At 47.0% G+C, this 26981-nt stretch overlaps 2 protein-coding genes across 7 annotated transcripts in view; both read left to right on the top strand.

Moving 5' to 3' along the window:
• The window catches only part of sp2 (sp2 transcription factor), a 12461-nt gene extending 2520 nt beyond the window's left edge, over nt 1-9941 (top strand). For 3 of the 4 annotated variants that reach the window (XM_076048754.1, XM_076048753.1, XM_076048752.1), the window contains 7 exons: nt 2406-2482; nt 3241-4020; nt 4524-4742; nt 4838-5144; nt 5792-5969; nt 6432-6625; nt 7169-9941. In XM_076048754.1, coding sequence (XP_075904869.1) covers nt 2406-2482; nt 3241-4020; nt 4524-4742; nt 4838-5144; nt 5792-5969; nt 6432-6625; nt 7169-7269 — 1856 coding nt within the window. In that variant the 3' untranslated portion in view covers nt 7270-9941. Of the gene's footprint in view, nt 1-2247; nt 2304-2405; nt 2483-3240; nt 4021-4523; nt 4743-4837; nt 5145-5791; nt 5970-6431; nt 6626-7168 lie in introns of all 4 variants that reach the window. The other variant, XM_076048751.1, reaches the window with a different exon arrangement.
• A 978-nt stretch (nt 9942-10919) lies between these two features.
• On the top strand, nt 10920-26981 carry abcc10 (ATP-binding cassette, sub-family C (CFTR/MRP), member 10). 3 transcript variants are annotated; one of them, XM_076048761.1, is made up of 22 exons: nt 10921-11199; nt 11867-12081; nt 13162-14557; nt 15390-15617; nt 15757-15913; nt 16001-16131; nt 16512-16591; nt 17273-17444; nt 17538-17636; nt 17744-17933; nt 18743-18820; nt 19044-19232; nt 19694-19856; nt 19929-20148; nt 20741-21084; nt 21981-22150; nt 23893-24053; nt 24549-24802; nt 25064-25209; nt 25523-25620; nt 26203-26315; nt 26413-26981. In XM_076048761.1, the coding sequence occupies exons 2-22, from the start codon at nt 11906-11908 to the stop codon at nt 26534-26536; spliced, it is 4689 nt and encodes a 1562-aa protein (XP_075904876.1). In that variant the 5' UTR covers nt 10921-11199; nt 11867-11905; the 3' UTR covers nt 26537-26981. The 3 variants fall into 3 exon arrangements, with proteins under 3 accessions (XP_075904878.1, XP_075904876.1, XP_075904877.1); XM_076048762.1 differs by lacking the exon at nt 10921-11199 and adding an exon at nt 11227-11374; XM_076048763.1 differs by lacking the exon at nt 25523-25620 and having other exon boundaries at nt 10920-11199.

Below are 26981 nucleotides of genomic sequence, written 5' to 3'. Positions count from 1 at the left end.
TTTTGAGTACTGTCGCTATGTGACGGATAATAAAGTTTCTTTGAATCTTCACGACAGCGACATCCATGGGCGACACAAACAAACATGTCGGAGGTGTGGAAGTTTTTCAAAGTGAGAGAAACACACATAGCACAACAAGCTATCTGCAATATATGCAACGCTACAGTACCTCGCGGGGGAACATCGGCAAAACATTTCAACACGACAAATTTAATCAGGCACTTGGAAAAGATACACACGGAGGAGCATGTCGAGTTCAAGAAACGTAGCGCGGAGAAAGAAAAAGAAAAGCAAACTCCGAAACAGATGCTAAAGTAAATATTGCACCTCACGCGATCGGCTCGGTGATCGGCACAAAAATCATGATCGTGTAAAGCCTGGTCGCGATGGTTTCCTCTCCTGGGAACTCTAGGTCTCTGCCTGGCCTCGGTTCCTGACCCCGACCTCTGCAGGAAGTTCCTTTGACCCCGTGGCTTGTGGCCGTCACCCACGAGGCCTTTTTAAAGAGCCGTGTTTGTGCATTTCTGTGTCGTGTCCAGTCAATTTAAAAACCTCTGGGCTCTGGTCAAGAGAAGCAGGAGGCACAAGAGCAGAATTCCAATTGTTGTTGCGAAGGTTCTGAACACTTCTGCCGATGTGATATTTCAATTTTTCTGTCACAGTGGGGTAACACACACACAAAATATATTTTTAAGGGTTTTTGCATCCGGCCGCAATGCTGCAAAGGTGAAGGAGTGAAGCTGGTTTGAGTGTTTGCTGCACAGCATATGAATAAATTCAGGCAGGCAAAACAACTGCGCTTTTTATTTTTTGGGGTTTCTATTACCTGAACAGTCGAATGTTATTATATTGAATTTGTGCTTGTTTGAGTGAGTGGAGCTGTGATGATTTTCCTCCTGCCTCGGTTCTCTGGCGTGCTCATCACATGGTCACGAGTCACCTTCTGTTTGATTTTTATTTATTTTTTTTTTCTTCGCCAGCCCAGCTGACGCCTCCAACACGCGGCACGTCTCCGGCTGTTTTACACATTAATGAAGGCCGCCAGATGTTGGGTTCACTCGGGTGGTGATACCCACCAAACACGGCTGGTGCGATGAAAGCTGCTTCTAAAACATCAGCAGAAGCGAACTGTCCGCCTTTAGCCTCCATTTTTTTTCCCCCTTCCCTTTTTTTTTTTAATGACCGGAATCGATCTGGGGATGATAATCCCGCGCTTAATCCGACACACAAGCTGTGCTTGAATGGCGGCGGTAGCAGCCAGCGGAGGGCGCTGCTCTGTTTGCGTCTGTTCATTCATGTGTTTAACAGTGTCGACCGTTGACCTGTTTTGACCCGGTGTCCAGTCATTTACTCTGGGCAGGCTGCCCTGAACCCAACCAGGAATATAATGAACTCAGTGAATTCAGCCTTCTTTTCCCCTCTCATGCCATTATTTTTTTATTGCAGTCGTGCATCTTTCTGCTGAGAGAGTCACTGAATTCTTGCCAACAGCTTCGTTTTTGTTTGTCCGCTGCTCAAAAAAAGAGAAAAAATGCAGTGCTGCACGAGGCTTGGCACGGAACGCAAAGTCTTACTGTACTTCCTTCATTGACAAGAGGCTTCTCTCTGTCTGAAAGCTGCACTGGATTAAAAACACCATGTTATATAATCACAGGAGCAGCGGTTGATGCGTTTAAACTGGAGTGTAGATTTAAAGGAGCATACTGGGGTTTTTATGGACAACCGTTGTGTTCTCTGAGGAATACTGGCATGACATCAACTTGAAAAGGTGGAATTAATTTATTATTATGATTGTTATTATTATTGTTATTAATATTATTATCCCCACTATAGTTTTGATGGCCATCAGGCTGATCATCATTGAACACAATGCATTCAGCATAAGAGTTTTCACTGGACAAAGGAAGGGAAGACCTCCCTAATGTTGAGTCTGGAAGTTTGGTTGTTGTGACTTGAGCCTGGAAGAGCAGCAGACATGTGACTTTTAGCCTAATTTGGCTCATATGATTTATCGTCATGCCTATGAAAGTGCAGATTTTTTTTTTATCTGGGCAGTTTAGCAACCGTGTAAGGAACACTTGATTATTATTTTTTAATGACTGACGAGCAGGTTTTTTTTTTTTTTAGCAGGACATATGAACTATAAATCCTGATTCGCGAAAATGTTGCTTAGTTGCGAGGAAGTCTGACTGACTGCGAGTGCGACGGCCAGATTTCTCATCCAGTCGGCCTCCAGTGTGTTCACAGTGGTCCCGCCCCCCTGCTAAACCCTTATAACAGACACAACTTGATGTATCCCAGCAGTTTGTGAAACACTCGGCCGCCTCCCAGACATGTTTTGCGTGAACGTGCTCCGCCGCTTTTGACCTCTGATGACCCTTCCTCCTCCTCCTGCGCCTCCACAGAACAACAGACCAGTATGGCAACCACAGTCGCCGTCAGTCCCAGTGAATACCTCCAGCCCTCCACCGCCTCCACGCAAGTGAGTAGGAACGTCAAGCAGGTTTTTGTTTCTCTCTCGGGGGGAACCTTCAAGTCTGTTGTCACAGTCTTGCTACCAAAGACGAGCTACACTAAAAAACATTCTGACAGTCTTGGAAATTCTGCAATGGTTTTGGGTCGATCATCTCACAGCGCGTTACCAATATATACAAAAATATCAGTAACCGCCACGCTATTGGTTAAAGGTTAAATGCGTAATATTTGGAGTTTGAAAGGAAACGGCGACATCAAGTGGTTACGTTTTAGATTGCAGCACTCTTTCACTCGTCCTCCCCCTCCCGAGCTTGACGGTGAACTACGGTGACCTGCGCACACAAACCTTGATAGCTCGTCCACCTTCTTCTTCTGTGGTTTATTTTAGGACACAAGCTTTCACCCTTAATATGAAATGCGCTGTGAGGTCGACTAGATTGTCCACACCAGGCTTCCTTAGAAATATGGCACCACAAGATGGCAGCTAACTGGGAGCAACACCTTTGCTATATCTATGTTCTTATATAGATAGATAGATATTAATGTTTCTAGGGGCAGTATATTAAGCTCTTACCAATATATGAACATGAACATGAAAAATCAGGCTAAATTTTAAAAACTGGACCTTTTTTGCTCGTAGCATCAGTGCTAATTTCTAGTAGAAGCGAATAGCTGTGTAGCTTCAAATGTCTCTGCAGAACAGACAGGCTGAGCCCAGAGTCTTCTTCTCTGCTTTGATTTTTTGACTTGTCCTTCCCGCCACAGGACGCCCAGCCCTCCCCTCTGGCTCTCCTGGCCGCCACCTGCAGTAAGATCGGCCCCCCAGCCGCTCAGGTGCCCGCCGCCTCCCCTCCGGCGCAGCCGCAGCCCCGCAGGCTCCTCCCCATCAAGCCGGCACCCATTGCCCCGGCGCCGCCCAAGAACCTGGGCTTCCTGTCGGCCAAGGGCAATGTGATCCAGCTGCCGGCCGGCCTGGGCTCCGCCCCCGCCGGCGCCGGCCCTATCGTTCTCACCATCCAGCAGAGCCCCGGCCGTGCCAGCACGCCGGTGCCCGCCGCCAACATCCAGTACCAGGTGGTGCCGCAGATCCAGGGCGCCCAGACCATCCAGGTGATGCCGCAGGCCGGCCAGATCCAGCTCATCCCGGGCACCAACCACGCCTTCATCACCGCCGCGCCCATGGCCGTGCCGGCGCCGGCCGCCGCCACCACTGCCATCACGCCGCAGAAGCCCGTCGCCGTCAAGCCATCGCCCAAGTCTCGCAAGACCAACAACGTCGCCACCGCCAACGTGGTGCAGCTGCCCGGCGGTCTGACGCTGCCGCTCAACGTGGCGACTGGCGAGGTGGGCGGCGCTCAGATCATCACGGAGGCAGCCGCCGCTCCCTCCATGCCGGGGAAGGGGAAGCGAGGCAGGAAGAAGAAGGTGGTGCTGGCGGCCCCTGCTCCCGCTCCACCGCCTGTCCCGCCACAGCCCGCCTCGCCGCCACCGCCGCCGGACCAGATGGAGACCATCCTGATCGAGGCCGGAGACAACATCATCCAGGTTCTCAGTCCGCTTCTCCATCTTGATACTCACCTGGTGCCCCACTCTGGGTTTTCTCAGAATTCAAATCACCTTCATCATCATCTTCATAAAAAAAAAAAACAACAACAAGGTCCTTCCTTTATAAAGGGCTGAATAAATATTTTGGAAATGCAATTGTAATGTCCTGTATTCCATAAAAAATCTGTGTGAAATCTCTTAAGTGCAGTAAAATATTAAGGGTGTCCAGAAACATTTTTTCTGCAATTTTCATATATATCTATGTATGTATTTATATGGATATATATGCATATACATATACATGTGTGTGTATATATATATATATATATGTATATATATATATATATATATATATATATATATATATATATATATATATATACATATATATATATATATATATATATATACATGTGTGTGTGTGTGTGTGTATTTTTATGCTCTTTTTGTATGCAAAAGAGACACCAACCAAAGTTTTGCTGTTATGCTAACTGTGTGTGTAGGCGGGAAACAACCTGCTGATCGTGCAGAGTCCTGGCCAGCCGGCCGTGGTGCAGCAGGTCCAGGTGGTGCAGCCCAAACCGGAGTCCCAGGTGGTCCAGATCCCCCAGCAGGCCTTGAAGGTGGTGCAGGCGGCCTCGGCCACGCTGCCGCCAGTCCCGCAGCGCCAGGCGGCGCCGTCCAGCCTGCAGGTCTCCCCGACAGAGTCCACGCCAACACAGGTACCCGTCTTTGCTCCCCCGACACAACCCACACCCCACGCTCCTCCAGCTCCTCCTCCACCTAATCTCTCCCCCCCCGCCCCCCTCCCACTCAGATCCTCTTCAAAACGGCGTCCGGCGAGTGGCAGTCCATCCAGCTCCAGGACACCGTCACCACGGCGACCACCCCCACCAGCCCGGCGGTGACCACCAGTGTGTCGCTGGCGGCGCCGGCAGTCGCCGCCATCAAGAGGACGGCGGCGGGCGGCAGGAAGGAGAGGACGCTGGCCAAGATTGCCCCGGCGGGCGGCATGCTGGCGCTGAACACGCCGCAGCTGACGCCGGCCACTCAGGCGGTGCAGACCATCAGCATCAACGGGGTCCAGGTGCAGGGGGTCCCCGTCACCATCACCAACGCCGGGGGTGAGTGCCGGGCACAGCGCCACCAGCCACGACTGCACGGGGAATTGTGGGGGAAGTGTGTGACGTTTCACTAAACAGACAGTATCCAGGGTTCCCACAGTTTTTTTTCTTTTGAAAAGTCATAAAATTTGGCCCCTTACGAAGTAGCAGAATTTGTTTGTTGTTCTACCCTGACGTAGGCTATGTTGTAAGTAGTTATTGTATTATAAGGTAACAATGCAAAGGTTTATTAGTCTTTAAAGTATGAAAATTCTGTATTTAAAGGTTGCGGTAAAGTCATGGAAAGGTTTAGAAATTTTGACAGTTAGAATGAGAGGGAACCTTGAGTATCACCTCTGTTTGACTGAGATTCCCTCCACTTCCTCCTGCATTTTATGGTTGCAGGGACTTGAATTTCAAAAACACTAAGATAGATAGATAGATAGATAGATAGATAGAACACCTTTATTGATCCCACACTTGGGAAATTGCATAGTTACCTTAACGAAAAGTAGTGCAAAGAGAAGTAAAAATATATTCATTAAAAAGAAATAAAGAAATAAAAGTGAAATAAAATAGATAGATTTGTCACCCTCTAAGTGAAAGTAGGCAGACTGGATGGCAAGACCCTCTGCCGTCGTCTTGACTCTGGTGTCTCCTGCGTCCAGGCCAGCAGCACCTCACAGTCCAGACCATGCAGGGCGGAGGCCTACAGCTGGCCACCACCCCGGGCCAGCCGGCCCTGCAGGTGGACCAGACCCTCACCCTGGAGCTGCCCAGCCAGCCTGGCGAGAAGAAGAGGCGGATGGCCTGCACGTGTCCCAACTGCAAAGACGCGGAGAAGAGGTGGGTGTGGCTTAGGGGGGGACAGACGTCATAATCGTATTTAAACTATGATTCAATCCCCTCGGAGTCTGGCTCCGAGAGGCGATGATAAATGGAATCATTAAACAGAAATGTTGATTGATCTTCATCATTCCAATTATCATCATCATTATTTTTTTTTTATTATTCTGATTTAATTTGTGCAATTATCTGAAGTCACACAAAGCAAGCAGTAACAGCAATGGAAATATTTAAGGGTATGTTTTGTTTGTAAAATCTTTTTAAATATGTTTTAAAGTAGATTGAGTACGAAGGTTGACGGTATCTGCACCGTTTGCGTTTCCCATGAGCCTTTGCAGCTTTCATATTTTCTTTTTTTCGTGTGCTTGAAAAATCTTGAGACCTCTGCAAGCCAAAAAAAAATCTTGAGTTACCGTGTAATATTAAACCGTGTGTGTGTGCGTGTGCGCACCCGCCCCACAGGCCCGGGGAGGTGGGGAAGAGGAAGCACATCTGCCACGTCCCCGGCTGTGAGAAGACCTTCCGGAAGACGTCGCTGCTCCGGGCTCACGTGCGGCTGCACACGGGCGAGCGGCCGTTCGTCTGCAACTGGGTGTTCTGCGGGAAGCGCTTCACACGCAGCGACGAGCTGCAGCGGCACGCCAGGACGCACACAGGTCTGTCCAACCGTCCGTCCGTCCGTCCAATCGTCCACACGCAAGGCACATCATTGTGAGATTGCAAACAATTTGGAACCCGGCTCCTGAAACACGAGCACAGTTTTTAAAATACATACACCGCAAAGATGCAGATGCAGTAAAGATACAGATAGATCACTAAATGCTAACTAAAAAAAAGAGTTGCACACAGCTACTAGGACGGAAAGACAACAAACGCAGCTCAGTTCACGTTCACAGTTTTCCACCTGTTGACAGTCAGGGAAACTTACTTAGCTTCTTAAATCACCTGAAGTGGCACAAAGTGCAGTACGTTGCCAACATAGCTAATGGCTGCTGAAGGTGTTAGCGAAAGCTACCAAACAGTAGGCTAACAGCAGGGGGTTGCTGATTATTTTTAGATACTTTTTCAGTTTCAATAACCGGTCAGGAAAAAAGATGTTTGCACACTGAGAGAGAAACCACCTTGTGTTTCAGTTCCTGGTCCTAAAACTTACTGACTATCTGTCTGTCTGCCTGTCTGTCCGTCCGTCCCCCTGGCAGGAGACAAACGCTTTGAGTGCAACCAGTGTCAGAAGCGTTTCATGAGGAGCGACCACCTGACGAAGCACTACAAGACGCACATAAACACCAAGAACCTGTGAGTGGCCCAACAACAGACTCTCTGAAGTGGGCGGGGCCCAGAGGATCTTCTCTGACTCATCCCGTCGGAGGGAGAAAGACTCCGGGTTAATACTCCCCCTGATTGCCCCGCCCACTGCCCCTCCCACTCCTCCTGGACGCTGTAGCGTTGACGTGTACAAAAACAAATCCTTCTTGGTGGACTTTTTATTATTATTATCATTATTATCATTATTATTATTATTATTATTATTATTATTATTATTAATAATAATAGTTCCTCTTCTTCTCTCTTATTTGAGAGAAGACGTGAACCACCTTTGACTAAAAAAAAAACAACAAAAAAAACTTACATGTAAAAAAAAAAGCAAGATGATGACCTGCAGATGTTGGACTCTGTCCGTTTATTTATGACCATTTGCCGTATTATTACAGACGCCAACATGGGGAAGCAACAGACCCCAGTCGGCTTCCTCCTTTTATTTTATTTTACTTTTTGCTCCCTGTTTGGTTTATTTTTTCCTTTTAAATTATTATTAATATCTCATATATCTTTGTTGTGTAACATTTGGAGCTGCCACAAACTGTCTGACGGCAGGTGAAATAAATTCCATTCCAAGATTTTTCCCAACTAATTTGAAACCCAGATGCCATTAAAAAAAAATCTTCTTACTAAAAGCCTCCTGGTGTTTACACAAGCTGTGTTTTTAGTTTTGTGAATGCATATTTTATAACCACAACCATGATAAAGTATTTCATTTTCCCCCATATAATATTTTTTAAAAAAACTCATTTTTAAAAGTGAATGTATTGAACGAGAAGTAGTGACGGATCAAAATTTTAAAATTGGAGGACAGACAGAATTATGATCTGGTTTGAGAAACTTTTAGCTCAAACAGAATTTGCTGTGAGCTCTAAGTGTACAGCCCAGAGCCGGACTCACTGTGCTTTCAGCATCATCACACAAACAAACAAACAAACATTTAGAGGGTCATATGATTTTGAAGAGGAAAAATCTTTCCTAATTTCTCTGAGAAATGGAAACATTTTTTTAAATGCCAGAATAATAACCCAAGTGTGCAAAACTGCCTTCATGTGAATATAGCATAATAAAGTTTCTAAAAATGAATGTGACCAAGAATGGAGCCTTGTGGAACGCCAGTCTCTAAAGTCAGCACGCTGACATGTGATTGGACGTCTACTCGACTTCACACATCTAACCTGTTGGAATGAAGCTGTTAAAAGTCGAGTGTGTGTTCAGACAGAACCTGATTTGGTGTTGAAAACTTACCAACTGAAAAAGGGGGAATAATCACATTCGACAGCAGCAAAACACAAAATTGTAAAAAAGGAAGAAGAAAAAAAAAAACCAACTAGAATCTCCTCCTTTGGTTTGTGACTGTGACTGTCACCCCTGGAGTTTGTGTGTTTTTTCTTTTTCTTTTGAGTGTGTACCAGTAAAGTATTAGCTGCGTGAGCGTCTATGAGCCCACTGGCGCCCCCCACAGGTACGGATCTACTAGGCAACTTGTTCTAAAGAGTTTGGCTACATAAAAGTTTTTACATCTTTATTTTAATCTCCACTACACCGATTTTTTTTTTTTGTTTTGTTTGTTTGTTTCCATCATCAAAAGCCTTGAAAGGTTCAGGTTTTTAGTTGGTGACATAAATTTACTGCTGTCAATCTGAGGAAACCCAGAATTGAGTCAACCAGCATTGCTCTTCCTTTGGGTACTGATGAAAAATTAATAATCAGGGCAGATGCGGTTGTATCCTTCACATTTGCTTCAGTGATGATTTGTAGCCTATGCATCGCTGTGCTATATCGGACCAGACTTCCTGATGTTCGGCCTGTTTTCGACAATCACATCCTGAAATGAAGGAGGAAAAAAAGGTGAAAATGTTCTCAGGCCTTGGATTTGTTGCTTTTTACCTGTTTTTTTTTTGTTTTGTTTGTTTGTTTGTTTGTTTGTTTTGTTCCCAGCTATGTAATAGCTTTAATTATGAACTAACACGGTGGTGTTTTATTGTTCTTGAGATAACCAGCATTCAGCCTCCTGTACAATGTTCTCATGTGTCCTCTGCTTATACGGAAAACTGCTCTTTTCCTGTAATACGCTGAAGGTGATCTGATGTTTTATTATTAGTGTTTTTTTTTTTTTATCATTTGCTTGTTTTTTTTTCAGAAAAGGATCATTTACTTCTTGTCAAAGCAGCTCCTTTTGGTCAAATTAGTGTGACGTTGCCTTCAGTTTACACAAAGAAATTAAATGTCTCCTTCTTTGACCATAAACTGGTTTAATTTATTGTACATAACGAGGCTGCCATTAAAAACGCAGTGCTTTGGCGGCAGACACCTTGTGTATTTTTATTTTGTTTTGTTTTATCATTTTTTTCTGCTGAAATGATTTGCCGCTGAGATGGTCAGTCAGACAGAACCTGCTCATATTGATGTTCCTGTTTTCTGTCTGGATGTGTAAATACAGTGTGTGTCTGTTAGACACGGGATATGTGGAGTCTGAGGAACTGGCCGGTTCTGCTGTGGGCCTGACCAGCCCAGCAGCAGGTGGACTTTGTACAGTATGTAGGTAAAACAGAAGTATATGTGACACTGTATAGCTTCATTCCTGCTTTGTATAAGACTTCTAGATCTCTTTTCTATTGAATTAAAGATGCCTTAGACAGCTGCACCCAGTATTGATGTTTGTTTTCTTTTTTCCACTCCCCGTTTTCAGGTACTGAGATTTGTTAAGCGTTCCGATTGTGTTTTTCTTGTCTCCATTTTTATTTAACTTAATGTGACATTGCTAATGTTATGTGCACTGTTTTTTTTTCAATCCCAGGTTCCAACATTTGTAAATTCAATTTTGACTGTAACTATATATATATATATATATATATATATATATATATATATATATATATATGTATATATATATATATATATATGTATATATATATATATATATATGTATATATATATATATATATATATATGTATATATATATATATATATGTATATATATATATATATATATATGTATATATATATATATATATGTATATATATATATATATATATATATATATGTATATATATATATATATATGTGTATATATATATATATATATATGTGTATATATATATATATATATGTGTATATATATATATATATATATATATATATATATATATATATATATATATATATTCTATATGAGAGTTTCCAAATTAAAGACACTTCTGCTGCTTGGTTTCTGTGATTTGAAATCCTCTTCCAAGCATTCCCCTAAATTTGAGCATTGCGCAGCCATTTTGTGTCTAACAACAACCCAGAGAACCAGCATTTTTATTTTACGTGTCTAAAGGTGCTAAAACAAAGTTTGCTCCTTGCTTTTTTCTTTCTTTCTTTCTTTTTTTTTTTTTTTTACAGCGAGCCCTCTCAATAAAATACTCCAAACTGTCATTTCCCCTGTAATTCTTACACTGTGTCAGACGTCAGTGTAGACTCATACGTTAAGCATTATATCTATTGGAGAAAAGATACGTAAATGTACATGTAATGTATGAAACAGAGCGACAGAGAGAGAGACGCACACAATGAGAACGTACTCGGGCCCCAGGTTCGGAATTTTTACTTTGGAACTTTCTGATGACGTCATCAGTCATTGACAGCAGGGCTCTGCGCTAGCCGAAGATCAACCGGCAACTTTTATTTACGGTCTGCCGTCAAAGTGACAGTCGTTGACCAGTCGTGATTATCATGAATATGTCCGTCGGGGGGCGTTGTTCTGTTGAAACGAACGCGCACGCGCACCCCCGACGCGCTCGGCTATGCTAGCTGGCCGGCTAGCCGGCTACTAGCCTCATTTGTTTACATTAGCGTTTATAGCCGCGGCGGCGGAGCGGGCGGACAGGAAGCTCGGCTCCCTGCTCCGTGGCTGTCGAGAGGTAGGAGCCAGTGTGTGTGCGTCTCTTCCTCCGGGTTTTCCCAGTTTGTAATGTCTTAACGGATTTTACGAGATTAAACAAAGGGCAAACATTTGGCCAGAGACTCGGGTAACTCTGCTTTAGTGTTTCGCCGGACCGCGGCGGAGGAGCCGACGACTAGAACGTGTTCGGACAAGTTGGGTTTTAGGTTGAACACCGGCTGCCGTCAATGATTGGCGCAATTAAAACACACACGCACACACACACGCACGCACTCACTTCTGAATGACTTTATTTTTATTTTTTGAAAATGTTTCACATCGACTGCTGACATGTGCGTGATTTATTTTTCTTAGAGGCTGTATAGTTGTATTTATTTTTCTATATTATAAAGTACATTTAAAGTCTTTTTTCATTCCGATGAACTCTTCTCCCTCTGTGCTGTTTGAGAAGATGTAGTTTTTGCTGTCGATGTATCTCTTGTGTTTAAAAGATTTGAACGACGGTATTTGCTTTGTTCAGTAGCTTTTCCACCTTCACCTGTTCACTGGTCACGTGACTTATTGACTCTTGTCTGACAATCCTTACTGAACAGGCCAGATTCTGGCATTATGAAGGATGGCTGGCTTCACCAGGAGAACCAGCAGCACCTCCACTCACCCTCTCCTCTGCTCTTTTCCTTCTGCAGATATTTTTGCGGGATGCTGGGAGTGAAACCCGCCCAGGCATGAGGGGGTTTAGTCCGGCAGACCTGCTCGCTGGCCTCTGTCACACAGAAGACCAGAACCCGTTCCCGCTGTGGCAGGATGGACACGTCAGCCCCTGCTTCAACCAGCTGGTCCTCGGCGCCCTGCCTCATGCCGCCATGGCCATTTCTTGCGCCGGCTACCTCAGCACGTCCAGGTAGACGCTGCTCTTTTCTCCAACACCGTATTCTCACACCCAAGCCCCCAGCAGCGAACATGGCAGGCCATTCATTTTAATGCAGTTGCTCAACCAGCGCATGGGCCGGAAAAGTTTTTCACTTCCACATCATGTGGCCCCATAAAGCATGTGCAGTAGTGTTACTTCTCATCATGCCTCTGTAAGACACATTGTATACATCAGGACGCATCAGCCAATCAGAACGAGCCGAGACACGACAGCAAGTTCGACGCCGTGACATCACGCTGGGAATGAATGAACTTTCTTCTGGTGATTTTCTGGCCTTCTTTTTAATGAAAGACCATGGCCATGAAAATCTGCAATATAAAGATTTATTAAAAACTGCATTTCAGGTCACAGGCGACCTGTCTGCTGTTTTAGAGGCGTTTCTTTTTGTATTGTGTGTATTGTGGGGAAAATGCTTTTTGGGCCAGATTGGGGTCTTTGGCGGCAGTTCTTTGAGTGGCCAGTAGGGAAGTGACAATATTCGCTATTTTACACCCTGTTCAGTTTAGTACACAATGGCAAACAATGGTATTTCAGTACGTTTCAGGCTAGCCACAAAACTTTAGCAAAACAGCTGCGCATGTTGTGAAAGTAGCTCCACTCCATGGTTTCTGAAGGCCCACGTGTACCGCAGTTATTAATAACTGGACTCGTCCCACACAACCGCATCAGTTATCACAACCCGCCTCATCCTGCAATAATAAAGTGAAAATGTCTCAACTGGCGGCTGTGAGTGGGTTCAAATACTGTTTATTTTAACTGGATAGTCGTAAACTTTATATTTAATTTGTGTGGTTTTATGGTTGTTTGATTTGATTTGCGACTGCACTGTTTGTTTTTTTTTATAGAGTTTGTGGTTTGACTGTAGCTGTGCTTTTAATTATTTTTCCAGTGCCAATATTGCCTTAGCTGGCCAGAGTAGTTTCATATTAACAAATCAAAACCGTGCCGTCACCGTGGCGGCCTCGGGAGAAGAATCGCCTCGCTGCCATATTGCCAGTACGGTGTGCAGTTCTGATAAAGCATCCATGACTCACGCCGGCGTCCCCACAGGTGCAGCCCCCCCCTCACCGCCGTCCCCTGCGGCTGGACGCTGCGGGCGGCGGCGGCTCTGCTAGCCGTGCTGCTCTTCGCTGCCGACGTCGTCCTGGCGGGTCTCCACCAGCAGGGGGCCGTCTACCTGGACATCCTGGCCGACGGCTGCGCCCTCCTGGCCTGGCTGCTCCACCTGGGCGCCGTGGCGGTGCTGCGGAGGACGGCCCACTGGAGGGGCCGAGGGCCGGCGCCGCTGCCGCTGCTGGTGCTGCTGACGCTGCCCAATGCCGTGGTGGGCGTGGTCAACGGCTGTGGCCGCCGGGACTATTCGAACCTCGCCGAGCCGCTGACGGTGGCCCGCTTTGCGCTGGCCTCGGCCCGAACGCTGCCCCTGCTGGCCTACCTGCTGGCCTACGCTTTTCCCGGCGCCTCCTCCGAGTCCGACTACGCGCTGTACATCAACGACGTGGACGGCGCGCCGCTGCTCGCTGAAAGCGCGCAGCAGCCGGACACGGGCTGCATGGTGGCGGAGGACGGCAGCGGCTGGCTGTCCCGCCTCTTCTTCCTGTGGATGAGTCCCCTGCTGCGGCGCGGCCAGCAGGGGGAGCTGGACAAGCCGGCCGACGTCTACCACCTGCCCCGCAAGATGCGCACCAGCGTGGTGTGCGGCCGCTTCCGCCGCTGCTGGGAGGCCTGCCAGCAGGGGGCGCCGGCGCGGGACCCGTGGCCGGCGCCGGTCAGCAGCGGGAGCCTGCAGTCGGGCAGCTGGAGCTCCGCCCATCAGCACCACCAGCAGCAGGCGGCGGAGGAGGAGTTCCTGGAGCTGCGGGGCGACGTGCGCCTGCTGAAGGTGCTGCACAAGGCCTTCGGGCTGCGCTACTACCTGCTGGGGGTGCTCAAGCTCATGGTGAACGTGCTGAGCTTCGCCGGGCCGCTGCTGCTCAGCAGCCTGGTCAACTTCATGGAGGACGAGACGGCGGCGCTCGCCACCGGCGCCTGGTGCGCCGCCGGCCTCTTCGCCACCACCTTCTTCGCCTGCATCTTCCGCAACGTCTTCGTCTTCGAGATCTCCAAGGTGGCGCTGTCGGCGCGCGGCGCCCTGGTGTCGGCCATCTACGGCAAGGCGCTGCAGGTGAGCGGCAGCAGCCTGGCGGGCTGCTCGCTGGGCGAGCTGGTCAACCTGATGAGCGCCGACGCCGACCGCGTGGTCAACTTCTGCAACAGCTTCCACGAGCTGTGGAGCATGCCGTTCCGCTTCGCTGTCGCCCTCTACCTCATGTACCTGCAGGTGGGCGTTGCCTTTGTGGGCGGGCTGAGCGTGACACTGCTGCTGGTGCCCTTCAACAAGTTCCTGGCCTCGCGCATCCTCAGCAACAACAAGAAGATGCTCCTCTGCAAGGACAGCCGCGTCAAGGTGGGAGCCAAGCACTGAACACTCAACTCTGATTGTGATCGTGTGATTTGAAATTTCCCTCTAGAATGACACACTTGCAAAACAAAAAGGAGAGATTTGTCTACAAGAACTATTTCCCACCAGAGCCAAACTAGAATTATATCACGTTCATAATTAAAAAAAAATTAAAACAGAAGTCGTGGAAAGGGGGAAAAAAGGCTTTTTGTCTGTCACATTGAAGTTCTAATCAGTCCAGATTCCTTCACTACCACGAGACGACACTTGACTTGCGTCATCGTGTTTGAATGAGGTGTGACCAAAGCAAGTCAGCAGCAGAGAAAACTAGCAGGGAAAGTAGGAAGAAAATGGAGCAGACGGAGTGAAAAATCTGCAGCTGGTGACTGTTAGCTGTCAGTTTGATTGCCTCTGTGAGCAGCAGCACCAGTGGTGGTGATGGGAGTATCGAGCAGAGTTGCCGATTAAGTTAAAAAAAAAAAAAAATTTAACCCTGTCTCATGAAATTGGGAAAGTAAAAAAATATATATATATATTGAATGGAGGATAAAAAAAAACTGCTTTTTTTTTCTAAAGGTGCAAAGGGCATAGAATGGTGGGCACACAAAATCTAGTGACTTAAAATGTTCAATTTCTTTCCTTTGTTTTAATTAACTAATCACTATATCAGTATCTCTGATAACTCTGACTAGCACTGTATGTGTTTGGTATTGGATGGCAGTATGACACAATAGTAGTGAGCAGGTACAAAAAAATCCTCCCTGGTTTCTGTTGGAGGATGGGGGGGATTTTCTTTTCTTTTTTCCAAGTGTCCCTCTGAACCCCCTCCCATCCCCAGCTGATGACCGAGATCCTCTTTGGCATCCGCGTCATCAAGTTCTATGCTTGGGAGCCTCACTTCAGCCAGAAGGTGGCAGACTGTCGGAAACAGGAGCTCACTCACCTCAAGGCCATCAAGTACCTGGACGCCATGTGTGTGTACACCTGGGCGGCGCTGCCCGTCGTCATCTCCATCCTCACCTTCGTCACCTACGTGCTGCTGGGACACCAGCTGACGGCGCCCAAGGTGGGCGGAGCTCGTCCTCTTCACTGCCTCCCAACGGTGGTCAAAACGATGCGGAGCAGCTGTGGTGTGACCAGGTTTTATCTTCTCTTTCTTCTTGTTCTTCTTTCTTCTTCTTCTTCTCCTCCTCCTCCTCCTGCAGGTGTTCACCACGCTGGCCCTGGTGGGGATGTTGATCATCCCGCTCAACTCCTTCCCCTGGGACATCAACGGCATCCTGGAGGCCAAGGTGTCCCTGGAGCGAATCCAGCGCTTCTTCAAACTGACCAACCAGGACCTGAAGGCCTACTACGCTCCCTGTAAGCAGTTCCTCCCAACTGCAGACCTGTGTTTCCTCTCCTCCTGTGACTGGCCTTGATAGCACTGTGTTTTTGTGTGTCTCCTAGTGTCCCCTGAAGACAATCAGACGTCCATCCTGCTGAGCCACGGGACGTTTTCCTGGCAGGGGCCCGACGTCTTGACAGGAAGTGCAACAGGAAGTCTGCTGCTGCACAATCTCAACCTGCAAGTCACCAAGGTAAAAAGCTGTTGGCCCCCCTCGTCTAAGGGAGTCACAATACTGCCCCCTAGCTGCAGAAGTAGGAGAGAGCAGTGCTTTTAAAGCCTGGGGTGTAATGCGAGAGATGGGAGTGTGGAAAATGTGTTAATTGAGATTATTGTCATTTTGAATAATGAACAGAAAAAATATTATTTTCCAACATAACATTTCACTCCTTTATTATTATTTTATTTTTAGTGCACCCACAGTCACTAAGCTGTCTTGAAACATTCAGTTGCTAATCCTGGATTAAAGCAAATGCACGCCACCCCTCAGCAGATTTTTTTTTTTTTTAATAAAGCTGCACATTTCACACTGTCATTTTATTCATTTCGTCATCATTTTCATCTGCTTTGCAGGGCTCCCTGGTGGTGGTGGTGGGGAAGGTCGGCTGCGGGAAGAGTTCGCTGCTAGCGGCTCTGTCTGGGGAACTCAGCAGGTAAAACATCCAGCCCACACTTTTATTTTGTAAAATAAAACTCTGCATTTCAGTGGCTGTCGGGATCGAATGTTTGAAGCGTATCAGGATGGAGTCACGTGACACTACGGTGGGATGGCATCAGGCTGAGGGCCAGAATCACAGTTTTGCTGTTTGTCACTGGCACTTGGTATTTACCAGGTCACAGGACTGCATCTGTAAACCTTGGACTCTGTGACAACAGATGAAAAAAAAACATGTGTAACCGGACAAACAATTTGTTCCTCATTTCCAGAAGCAGCTGAAACATCAAACATAAAAAAATGTAAAAAGACAAAGAATTTTTTTTGACAGCTTCAGATCGACTAATCATTTAAGCTCTGAATCTCACCTGTTGACATACAGATTACTGACTATAAGTACTATGCAGATAGTTTGTTTTTTTATTTTTTGTTTTTTCATCAACCAGTCGAATCGCCAATATTAACTTGTTAATTATATTGAATATTTGGCTGAGATTCACGACTGCAGACGGCTCCTAAGCTTTCGTATTCTGCCCTTTTGTGCTTCAAAATAAACCAAAAATGTCCACTAAAAACTCAATCGCAGAGTGTATGACATTTCTGGCTAAAGATTCAGTTCCTTCGGCTGATGGCAAACACCAGTTGCCACCAACGCTCCTCCTCCTGTTGTTCCCTGCAGGCTGAACGGCGTCGTCTTCGTCGCCCAGCGGGAGTCCGGCTTCGGCCTGTCGGCGCAGGAACCGTGGATCCAGCACGCCACGGTGCGCGACAACATCCTGTTTGGCAACGACTACGACCCGGTCTTCTACCAGATCGTCATCGAGGCCTGTGCCCTGATCGACGACCTCAACGTGCGTGTCGAAGCTCGATTTGACGAGATTTGACCTTTCAAACTGAGCCTCACGCTTGTTTGTATGTTTGGGTTTCGTTGTTGTTTTCAACAGATGTTGCCTCAAGGGGACAAGACGGAGGTGGGGGAGAACGGAGTGACTCTGAGTGGAGGGCAGAAGGCCCGGCTGGCCCTCGCCAGGGCCGTCTACATGGTCAGTGTGGTGTGTTTTCAGGAAGTTATGAATTTGTCGCTGCTGCTGCTGCTGCTGCTGAAACGCAGGCTCCTCATCTTTGGGTTTGCGTCATGTCACCCATTCAGAACAAAGACGTCTACTTGCTGGACGACCCGCTGGCAGCGGTCGACACAGACGTGGCCGAGCACCTGATGAAGAAGTGTGTGGTGCAGCTCCTCCAGGGCAAGACCAGGATCCTCTGCACTCACCGCCTGGAGTTTGTAGACCAGGCGGACACGGTGGTTCTGATGGAGGAGGGGACCATCGTCAGGACAGGTAGGAAACATTAAAAAAAATAATAATAATAAAAATCGAGAGGTTTCAGTGGCAGAAAGGTGGGATTTAGAGACGGAGGAGGAGGAGGATGCTCGCTGCTGGCTGGAAGGAGAGTTGACTGCCAAGATGTAGATATGAAAGACAACAAGAGTTGTTTTCTTAGCGCAGGGGGTGAAGCTGTACACCTGTTCAGTGAGGGATTTAGGGACCCTGATGATGTCGGGTTTATTTCTAAAATTTATTTATAATTTTTTGGTTTCGTGTGGTTGGGAGTATCTATCCATTTAATGACTATCTTTAAACTACTACAGAGTTGCCCATCAAGTTGGACAAAAATGTAATTTTAGAAAATTGTTTTTGTTTGTTTTTTTTTCCTGTCTCTTGAGTAGTTCCAAGGAGAGAGAAAAACTAGTGGAGGGCAAAAAAATAACTCTCTTTTTTACAAGACTTCTGCTCTAAAGGTGCAAAAAAGCATTGAATGGTGAGGACAAGAAAAAAAATTCTTATTGCCCGAAAATATTGTATTTCTTTCCTGTATCACTGTATTAGTCTGTTTGGATGATGTAGTTTGTTAGCGTGCAGTGCAGGTGGAGCAGGTGTCTGTGGTGAGACGTAGAGTAGGATGTCGTCAGCAAAGAAGGACAGGAGGCCGAGCTGGCAACCCTGAGGAACGCCTGGCGTTGAGATCAGTGTAGAACCACTGTGACTCTAAACAAGCTGCTGGTGCCAGTGGAATTTTGTTGTTGTTGTTGTTTTTAGAAATCCGCATTTGTTTTTTGTTTTTTATGTGTTTCTCTACCGACAAACAGGAACACCAGCCGAGATCCTGCCTCTGGTGGAGGCTGTGCCGAAAAAACGTAGCAACGCCCACAAGATGAAGGAGAAAGGTGAGTCTTCGCTAGAACAGAATAGACCTTTTTTGGGGTTGATTATTACTTTTATTATTGTTTTTCGAAATTATGAATAAAGGGGAGACTACAAATCACTACTTGATTGAAAGACCCACTGATTCAGAATAAATATTCCTGTATTTTTTGGGATGAAAAAAGATGCTTCTTTATCCTTTTTTCGTCGTACACCAAAATGTGACATCGTCTCGACTTTGTCCAGACGGAGCCGAGCAGGAGGACGAGGAGCCAAGCACGCCGTCGGACCTGTGCGTGGAGGACGACCCCGACCCCCTGGGGGAGGAGCAGAAGCAGACGGGCAGCCTGGATTGGAGGGTCTACCACACCTACTGGCTGGCGGTGGGCGGAGTCATGGCCTCCTGCATCCTCATGTCGCTCTTCCTTATGCAAGGTGAGACACTCAAGTCACCTCTACCTGCCCCCGCTAATTTAGCAGGCTACGCTAAAAGTGTAAATGCAGATTTTGTCAACATTTTTATTTCATTTTTTAGGAAAATAAAACAAATTAGTAGAAATGTATTGTTCTGCAAGGTCCCATTTAATGCATTAAATCCTCATTTGCTCCCTGGAGGTCCACTGCTGCCACGTCACACGCCATCTAGTGGCGAAGTGATTCTGCATTGAGGCCCTTTAATACAGTTTTTTTTCTCTCTCTCTCTTTTAATTAATAATTCTTTTATGTATTTATTGAACATCTATAGAGCTATTGGCCCTTTATTTAAGAATTCATTCTACGGAGCTTCTGGATTTCCTTCCATCACTACAAACTGTTTTTTTCTTGTTCTCCTGTTTTGAGTTCAGACTCCGAAATAAGCAGAAAACTGAGACAAAAAAATTACTTGTGTGTTCCAGCCTCTAAGAACGTGTCGGACTGGTGGCTGTCCTACTGGATCTCCCAGCTGAAGAACAACGGCTCCTCCTTCACCAACAGTAGTCCTCCCTCCTCCTCCTCCACCTCCTCTTCCAGCAGCTTCGGCTCGGCTCACCTGCTGCTCTTTACCTCAGGAGGCCTGCTGTAAGTTTGTGCGTCACGCCGCCCAAATCGGCAAGTGATCGGTCCGTCCAACAGTCTGTCTTGCCTGTCCAGGTCTCCTCCGTGCCCCTCCTCCTCCTCCCCCTCTTCCTCCTCTTCCTTTTTTTCCACCTCCGTCGAGACCAGCTCCGACGTCAGATTCTACCTGACGGTCTACAGCTGCATCGCCGTGGCCAACACCATCTTCACCGCCATCCGAGCCTTCCTGTTCGCCTATGGGACCATCTGCGCCGCCAGAGCCATCCACAACCGACTGCTGAAGAGGGTCCTTAAGGTGCGTCACGTGATCACTCTCAAGAGCTCCCCCGTTAGGCGGGTGGGGAGAGAAAATAGAACTTGAAGATAGTAGTTAGAAGGATTTGGTGCAGTGCCGAGGTAGAGCCTTAATGGGGATATTTCTGTATTTTTTTTCCTACACAGTTTCTCCTCATAAGGATGCAAGCTGTTAGTAAAACAAACTGCCTCAAAGCAAATACGGCTCTTGGCTAGGGCTGGGTTCCATTCCAAATCTTTTGATGCAATAACAGTTCCGATATTTTGTTTTTTTTTTGTTGTTTTTTTCGATACCGGCTCCAGAACAAAACCCAAAACTTTGCCAGTGTCTTTAGGTCCCGCCTCTATAATGTGATAGCCAATCAGCCCCACATTAGATCTCGATGCCATCATTATTATTATTAGCTGGCAGAGGCTGAGATTTACTTCTTGAATATATCACAATTTGGCACTGAAAGATTGATCCATTTTATGATATTTGACAAGATCCACAACTCCCCACCTTTTTTCTCCAATTATGTCCAACAATGCATCAGAGTAATGGTAATAAGTTGCACTCCTCACTTTCTGTTTGCCGCCTCCTCCTCCTCCAGGCCACGGTGACTTTCTTCGACACCACGCCAATGGGCCGCGTGCTCAACCGCTTCTCCTCGGACCTGTACACGGTGGACGACAGCATGCCCTTCGTGCTCAACATCCTGCTGGCCACGGCCTTCAACCTGCTGGGGGTGCTGGTGGTCATCAGCTACGGCCTCCCCTGGGTGCTGCTGCTGCTGCTGCCGCTGGCCGTCTTCTACTACCGCACGCAGGCCTTCTACCGCCACACGTCCCGCGAGCTCAAGCGCCTGTCCAGCCTCACGCTGTCGCCCATCTACTCGCACTTCTCCGAGACGCTGACGGGCCTGGGCACCATCCGGGCCAGCGGCAGCTCGGCCAGGTGAGCCAGGAGCCACTCGGGCCGGTTTGACTTATGCCTTTTCATACAATCACCTTCCACCATTTCAGTTTTTTTTTTTTTTTTTTTTTTAAATCATTTTTTGAAGATTCCTCCCCCTTTTGAGTCCCAGTATGCCCACTTCGTGAGTAGTCCAAAATAAAGCTAAACCATCTAAGCCAGCGTTTCTCAACTGGTGGGTCGGAACCCAAAAGTGGGTCGCAGAGGTGTTTTGATCGGGTCGTGGCTTCGTTCCTTTTCTTTTTTTTTTTCAAAGGGATTTTAAAAAAAATATACATCTATAGAGAAGATGTTGGGCATTTATTTTGCAAGACACAATTAAACTCCATCATTTCAATGATTTATGGACTACATGATGCACAGTGGATAGAAAGGGAACCAGCCATTTTGGTTTTGTGGAATAATGTACAATAAGGAAAAAAATGTGGGTCCTCGGACTCCACCAGTTGAGAACCACTGGTCTAAACCGTCCAATCAAACTTTCCCTGCGACCCATCCAGACTTCTAGCGTTCACCACTAGGAGGTGCTCCTTTGCAATATGAACCAACCTGGTTGATGTCCATTTGTTTAGGGTTTTTGTTTTTTGTTTATATTTAGAACGGCTGCCGATCCCTTCCGACTGTTAACCGTAGAATAACAAACCCGAACCAGTTTCTCCTCTGTTTACACGGTCGGAGGAGTGTTTGGGTGTCGCCTGATGAACCAGCCAAGCAATGTAGAAAATTATTGACAAAAGACACCTCACGGAAACTGCAAATGAGGTTTTATTTTTAGTCCGTGATTTAAAATCTCTTAAAATCCAGTCCCGCATTTTCTGTTTGACTCTGACGTTTACGGCCTTTATTTGTAACTCTGTCTGCTCTCTGTCGCTCTGCAGGTTCCAGAAAGAAAACGCCCGGCGCCTGGAGCTCAACCAGCGCTGCCGCTTTCTCAGCATGGCCGCCATGCAGTGGCTCAACATCCGGCTGCAGCTGATTGGCGTGGCCGTGGTGAGCGGCCTCGGGGCCATCGCCGTTGTGCAGCACCAGTATACCTCCGTTGACCCCGGTAAGTCCGGCAGCAAAGCCTCATGGGATGTCTGCCAGTAGGTTACGATTGAATATGGAGAAATTAATCATGTCAAATGTTTCTAATGAAGTGAATCACAGCAAATAATCGTTTGGCATCTAAGGTGGCTGCTGATTGGTTCTGACATTCTATAGGCGGGAACTAAAGACATTGGCAAACTGTTGTTGAGTGAAAATTAGCGTTGATAGCGCCTAAGATGCTTAAGTGGTTCCACTTCATGAAGGTGGATCATAAGAAAGGACGGGAAGACAAATAATGTGGATTTGCAGGAAAAATCCTGATTTGAATCAGCAGTAAAATGTAAAACAAAACTTTTGTGCTGTAACGGCAACAATGTATTTTTGTTGTTGTTCAAATTGGTTTTGAAACATTTGATATAAAAAAAAAATAAAGCTGCAAGCAGCGTTTGCAGGACTGAGCCGCTGTGGCCGACGCCGACCCCCGACCTCTGCCGACGCCTGCAATTGACCCCGTCCTCTGCCGACGCCCGCGACATCTGCTGACTCTGAAAGAAGTCTATGCAAATGATGCTGATTTTTCACCTCCAGTTTTTGTTATTTGGGGTTTTTTTTTTGAAAGATGCTGTCAAATGTCAGAAATTGTAGGTATTGATGAGACAAACACGTGGGTGTTTGAATGACGTCTGTAGGACTTCCCTAAAGGAAACTGTAGCCATTTATGTGTGTTGAAAAAGAGGGGGAAGAGGTCTAATTAATCATCATAAGCCTGTGTATGCAAATGATGCAGATTTTTTTTTACCTGCAGTCTTCTTTTTTTGAAGTGGTTGTCAAAAAACATGTGGATGTTTGAATGACATCTGTAGCACTTTCCTAAAGGAAACTGCAGCCATTTGTGTTGAAAAAGAGGGAGAGAAAGAGAGAGGTGTTAGGGCTCCCAACTAGCAAGAGCAGAGTTAGCTCCGCTTTTACAACCTTGAAAATATAAGCTTAGTACTCTGCCAATTCTGTGTCTACATGAAATATTTTTATATCATCTTTTAGCTAAGGGTTTCAGCAATCTAACTATGTATAGTTTTCTGGAGTGTGAAAAACTGTAGGCGTGGTCAGTTGATCTCAAACAATTTGAAATATCTCACTTCCTGTTTGTCACACCAAAGAAATTTGAGCATACGCGACGTAAGGCTTGATGAGACGAACGCGTGGGTTTTGATGTTCCTAGAGGGCGCTACGTGCATTTTTAGTTTTCTGGTGTTTAATTTTTCATTTTGGTCAGTTTTGACATCCATTGACTTTAAAGGGCTATAAAATGAAAACGGTGCAATGCATCCGGACCATTCTTTTTACGTTGACCTTCTGACAGTCTAGTCTGTGTAATACAAAAGGGTTGAAACGTGCAGCATTCACGGTTGTTGAGTTCTTTGATTGTGGATGATTTCAAACAAGTGAAAATAGCTCACTTCTGGTTTGTCAGGGGTCAAAGGTCAGAGTGTCAGACTGTAGGTCTGTCCCATGTCATTTCGACCTTCCTAGAGGGCGCTAGAGGCTTTTTAATTTTTGCGGTGCGTGTTTTTAAAGTGCATCGACTTTGGAGGGCCGTTGCACGAAAACGGTTCAAGTAATCAAAAACATTTTGAGGATTCTTTGTAATGAAGGTCCAACCCATGTCATACTGAATTTTCAAGCTCGTCGGATTTGCGCTTTCTGAGCCTTGTGTTTTGACTCTGTTCCAAACAAGTGACAATAGCTCCGCCCCTCCTCCAGGTCTAGTGGGCCTGTCTCTGTCCTACGCCCTGTCCATCACAGCGCTGCTGGCCGGCCTCATATTCAACTTCACGCAGACGGAAATGCAGCTGGTGAGTGTGGAGCGGACGGAGGAGTACGCCACCGGACTTCCCAGCGAGCCGCAGGAGCAGAACTCGCAGGTCAGATGGGGCCAGCAACTGGGTGGCTGTTAATGGGGAAGGTGGTGATGGTGTACTGCACATCTTAAGATTTGAGCGGCAATAGCAGTACCGCTGGGAGCTGTAGGGGGGCAGCGTTGAACCACATCAGCAAAAAGACCCACAAAGATTTCCGAAACAAGAATTAGCTCAACTTTTGGAGGAAATATTCTGCTGGTGGTTTCAAGCGAAAACAACCCGTAAGAAACTGGGACGGAACAGTTTCAGCAGGACGACTGGACAGGAAGTTAAGAGGCCGACTCGCTCTAGTGGACGTATTGTTGATCCTTCCATCTCAATATGAGGGTGTGTGGGCTTGTAACGGTCACAGTCACTCCGCTAAAGTGTCAAAGACTAAAAGTTCTGCCAGGAGTGTCCAACACATGCAGCTGAACTCTGCCACCCTACCTTATTTTGATTTTCTTTTTTAATCTAAAACCTTTTCCCTGGTGTTTCTGTTTCCTGCTCGGTCTTCAGGTGCCGCCAGCGTGGCCCCAGCAAGGCGGCCTGGAGTTCCGCCACGCCATCCTGGCTTACCGGGAGGGTCTCCCCAACGCCCTGGACGGGGTGAGCCTGCTGGTGCGGCCCGGGGAGAAGGTGGGCGTCGTGGGGCGCACCGGCTCGGGCAAGTCCACCCTGTTCCTGGCCCTCTTCCGCATGGTGGAGCTGAACCAGGGTCAGATCCTCCTGGACGGCCTGGACATCAGCTGCGTGGGCCTGGCCCAGCTCAGGTTAAGTGTGTGTGTGTGTGTGTGTGTGTGTGTGTGTGTGTGTGTGTGTGTGTGTGTGTGTGTGTGTGTGTGTGTGTGTGTGTGTGTGTGTGTGTGTGTGTGTGTGTGTGTACCGCATGTGTGTGTGTACCGCATGTGTGTGTGTACCGCATGTGTGTGTGTACCGCATGTGTGTGTTAATGTGTACCGCATGTGTGTGTTAATGTGTACCGCATGTGTGTGTTAATGTGTACCGCATGTGTGTGTTGGCGCCCTCCTCAGGTCCAGGCTGGCAATCATCCCCCAGGACCCCTTCCTGTTCAGCGGGACCGTTCGGGAGAACCTGGACCCCTGTGGGCGACACCGGGACCAGCAGCTGCTGGACGTCCTGGACCAGTGTCACCTGGGCTCAGTGGTGGCCAGGATGGGTGAGAGAGAGAGACAGGGGATTACCATGGCGACACACACACACACACAGATGTGAGATTCTTTTGCGTGGAGGTGCGGCTGTTCCGAGCGACGCCGACTGACTCACACTTTTAATTCACCGCACACATCATCATTCCAGTCTGGTCACATGACCAGCTGCTGAGTTGCCATGGGTCCTGTGGTCTTATACGATGGCAAAGGGCCGGCCGAGTTTGTATTTATTCATTTATTTATTTATTTATTTTATCTTTGGTTGTGATTTCATCCTCCTGAGTGACTGTGATTGTGTTGTTGTTGTTTGTGTCGTCTCAGGCGGATTGGACGCCGGCGTGGGTGAGCGAGGGAAGTCGTTCTCAGTGGGTCAGAGGCAGCTGCTGTGTCTGGCCAGAGCTCTGCTGACCCGTGCCAAGGTGAGACGTGGACAGGTTCCTGCTTCCAGGTAGTGGAGCAGCAGTTTGTGTAACTGACGGCTTCCAGGTGGAGAGTTTCAAAGACATTCTAGGGGGGAGTGTCCCTTAAGAACAACAACTTGTGATTGGACAAACCTTCAATCACAATAAAGTCTTTTGCTCTTCTACTAAAGAAACGGTGTCGTCATGATCAGAGTGGCCGACCGCAGTGTCCATGCAGACTCTGTTTACGCCAGGAGGCACCAACCTTTTTGAACCCGAGTCATACGAAGGGCGACCAGTTTTACCACAATCTCCTGAAATAAAAAAAAAACTCTGTTATATATGATTAATGATACTGAGTGGACCCTTCTAGCAACACATTTCATATGATAATAATACTAATAATTATTATCATTATTGTTATATTATCATTATTAATCTTGGAGGGAGCAGTTCTCCTGGTGGCCACTAGGGCTGAAGGAAGGAAGGACTTGGTTTCACGCAGTCAGCAGTTGTTTCAGTCCAGGTTCCTGCTGTCAACCTTCACTCTCTCTCTCTTTCTCTCCCTCTCTCTCTCACTCACTCACCCTCGCCATGCAGCTCCTCTGCATCGACGAGGCCACCGCCAGTGTGGACCAGAAGACGGACAAGCTGCTGCAGCAGACCATCAGGGAGACGTTCAGGAACCAGACGGTGCTCACCATCGCTCACAGGTCGGTGACCTCACTGCCGCTTCAACAACATCGCTCTTTTTAGTTTTGTTTTTTTTATGTGCATCTTTTTCCTGTTTTTGTGCCTTTGCACCACCAGGATCAACACCATCATGGACTGCGACCGGGTGCTGGTGATGCATGCTGGGAAGGTGGTGGAGTTTGACACGCCGGCCGCTCTGTGCCGGACAGACCGCTCGGTCTTCCAGCGGCTGGCCGGTTAGACGCACCGACTCGGAGATCAGTGCTCGTTTTCCAAACATTAAACCATGAACTCAGTCTTTTCAACCGGAATCAAGTTCATATACACATTTTTTTCTTTTACTTTGTAGTTTGACAGTTGTTTTTTTGTTTTTTTTTTATACATCAGAGGTCCTTTTTTTGAAGAGCATTTCAATCTTTGATGCTGAACTGTTGATATTATGTTGTTAATTTAAAGTTAATTTGTGTTCTTGTTGCTGCTGCTGCTGTTGTTGTTGACCGGCTTTCTGCAAAAACATTCCAAAACACTTTGTCCTCTCTGGGGCGTCGGTCTGCTGATGGGGCTTCTCCTTGTTAATATGGTGATCACCGCTGCAGTGCACATGTAAATTATTCAGGGTGGAAATGTCCCGTTAATGGAATAATATTGAATGTGACAAACATCAATAAAAAAAAAAGTGAAGGAAA

The sequence above is a fragment of the Nelusetta ayraudi genome, unplaced genomic scaffold (assembly GCF_046127955.1).
Source record: "Nelusetta ayraudi isolate G7.1 ecotype Tasmania unplaced genomic scaffold, CSIRO-AGI_Nayr_v1 ptg000109l, whole genome shotgun sequence".
NCBI lineage: Eukaryota > Metazoa > Chordata > Actinopteri > Tetraodontiformes > Monacanthidae > Nelusetta > Nelusetta ayraudi.
Note: the sequence above shows the minus strand (reverse complement) of the source record. Positions and strands in the feature narration are given on the sequence as shown.

Excerpts from the sequence above, each read along its gene's own strand:
- abcc10 (XM_076048761.1), top strand. The coding sequence starts at position 11,906 with ATGAGGGGGTTTAGTCCGGCAGACCTGCTCGCTGGCCTCTGTCACACA. Across the intron at positions 19,233-19,693 it reads GTCGCTCTTCCTTATGCAAG|CCTCTAAGAACGTGTCGGAC; the intron begins GTGAGACACTCA and ends TGTGTGTTCCAG. Across the intron at positions 25,210-25,522 it reads CTCAGTGGTGGCCAGGATGG|GCGGATTGGACGCCGGCGTG; the intron begins GTGAGAGAGAGA and ends GTGTCGTCTCAG.